The sequence below is a fragment of the Nematolebias whitei genome, chromosome 10, assembly GCF_014905685.2.
Source record: "Nematolebias whitei isolate Nwh7 chromosome 10, NemWhi1, whole genome shotgun sequence".
NCBI lineage: Eukaryota > Metazoa > Chordata > Actinopteri > Cyprinodontiformes > Rivulidae > Nematolebias > Nematolebias whitei.
This window is the reverse complement of record NC_056507.1, coordinates 9776919-9777822: the sequence shown is the minus strand read 5'-3', so window position 1 is coordinate 9777822 and position 904 is coordinate 9776919. Positions and strand designations below refer to the sequence as shown.

General features: G+C 47.7%; 1 protein-coding gene across 1 annotated transcript in view; it reads left to right on the top strand.

The window, feature by feature from the left end:
- Nucleotides 1–672, top strand: part of tbc1d15 (TBC1 domain family, member 15) — a 13032-nt gene extending 12360 nt beyond the window's left edge. Inside the window, exons 16-17 of the mRNA XM_037683304.1 lie at nt 329–415; nt 493–672. Coding sequence (XP_037539232.1) covers nt 329–415; nt 493–672 — 267 coding nt within the window. The remainder of the gene's footprint in view (nt 1–328; nt 416–492) is intronic.
- The last annotated feature ends 232 nt before the right edge of the window (nt 673–904 follow it).

Genomic DNA, 904 nt, shown 5'->3' with positions numbered 1-904 from the left:
ACCTCTGACCCAGAATGACTCGGTCTCTGAATGACCTCTGACCCAGAGTGACTCGGTCTCTGAATGACCTCTGATCCAGAGTGACCCGGTCTCTGAATGACCTCTGACCCAGAGTGACCCGGTCTCTGAATGACCTCTGACCCAGAGTGACCCAGTTTCTGATATTTAGGATGAATAATTTCTAAATTTCACGTTTGTTCTTTGATAATCTGGCATCTTATTGTCCATCAAACAGGAAGTCCTCCTGACTATCTAAACATGGTTTCAGTCTAGTCCTCAGAACCAGGTCCATCTGACCCGTTTTATTGTCTGGGTGACTGTGTTTCAGCACATCAACGAGCTCTCCATGAAACTCGACATCGAGGAGATTCTGCAGAAAGCTGAAGGCATCTTCCTGCAGATCAGAAGCTGCAAAGTGTGTTCACTGAAATTATCACATGGCTGATCCATTACGTTTGAAGACCTAGTTTTTGACTCTGTTCTTCTCTGCAGGACTTGCCTCGCTCCGTCAGCACCATCCTGAGTTTGAGCACCGAGTGCTATGGTTCCAGCACAACGGATCCTGGATCGGCTGCAACTCTTCGTCCCGCTCAGCGGCAGGGTATCTGCTCCAATGGACTCTGCAGAGAAAACACACCTCAGAATGGCTGTAGAGCAGAATTCACATCGTAGTGACCCGCCGGGTCCTGTGGGTGGGGGTGGGTGGGGTAGCATTGCCCTGACGACCGAGCAGGAGGAAGAGGCGGGTGTAAAAATGACGAAAAAATATTGAAATTCTTATTTTTCTAACTTCTTATAACTTTATCCTGATGTTTTCTAAAGCCATGAACTGCAGGTCAAACAGGAAGTGATGTAGAGCTCATCTGGACAAACAGGAAGTGATGTAGAGCTCATCTGGACAAAC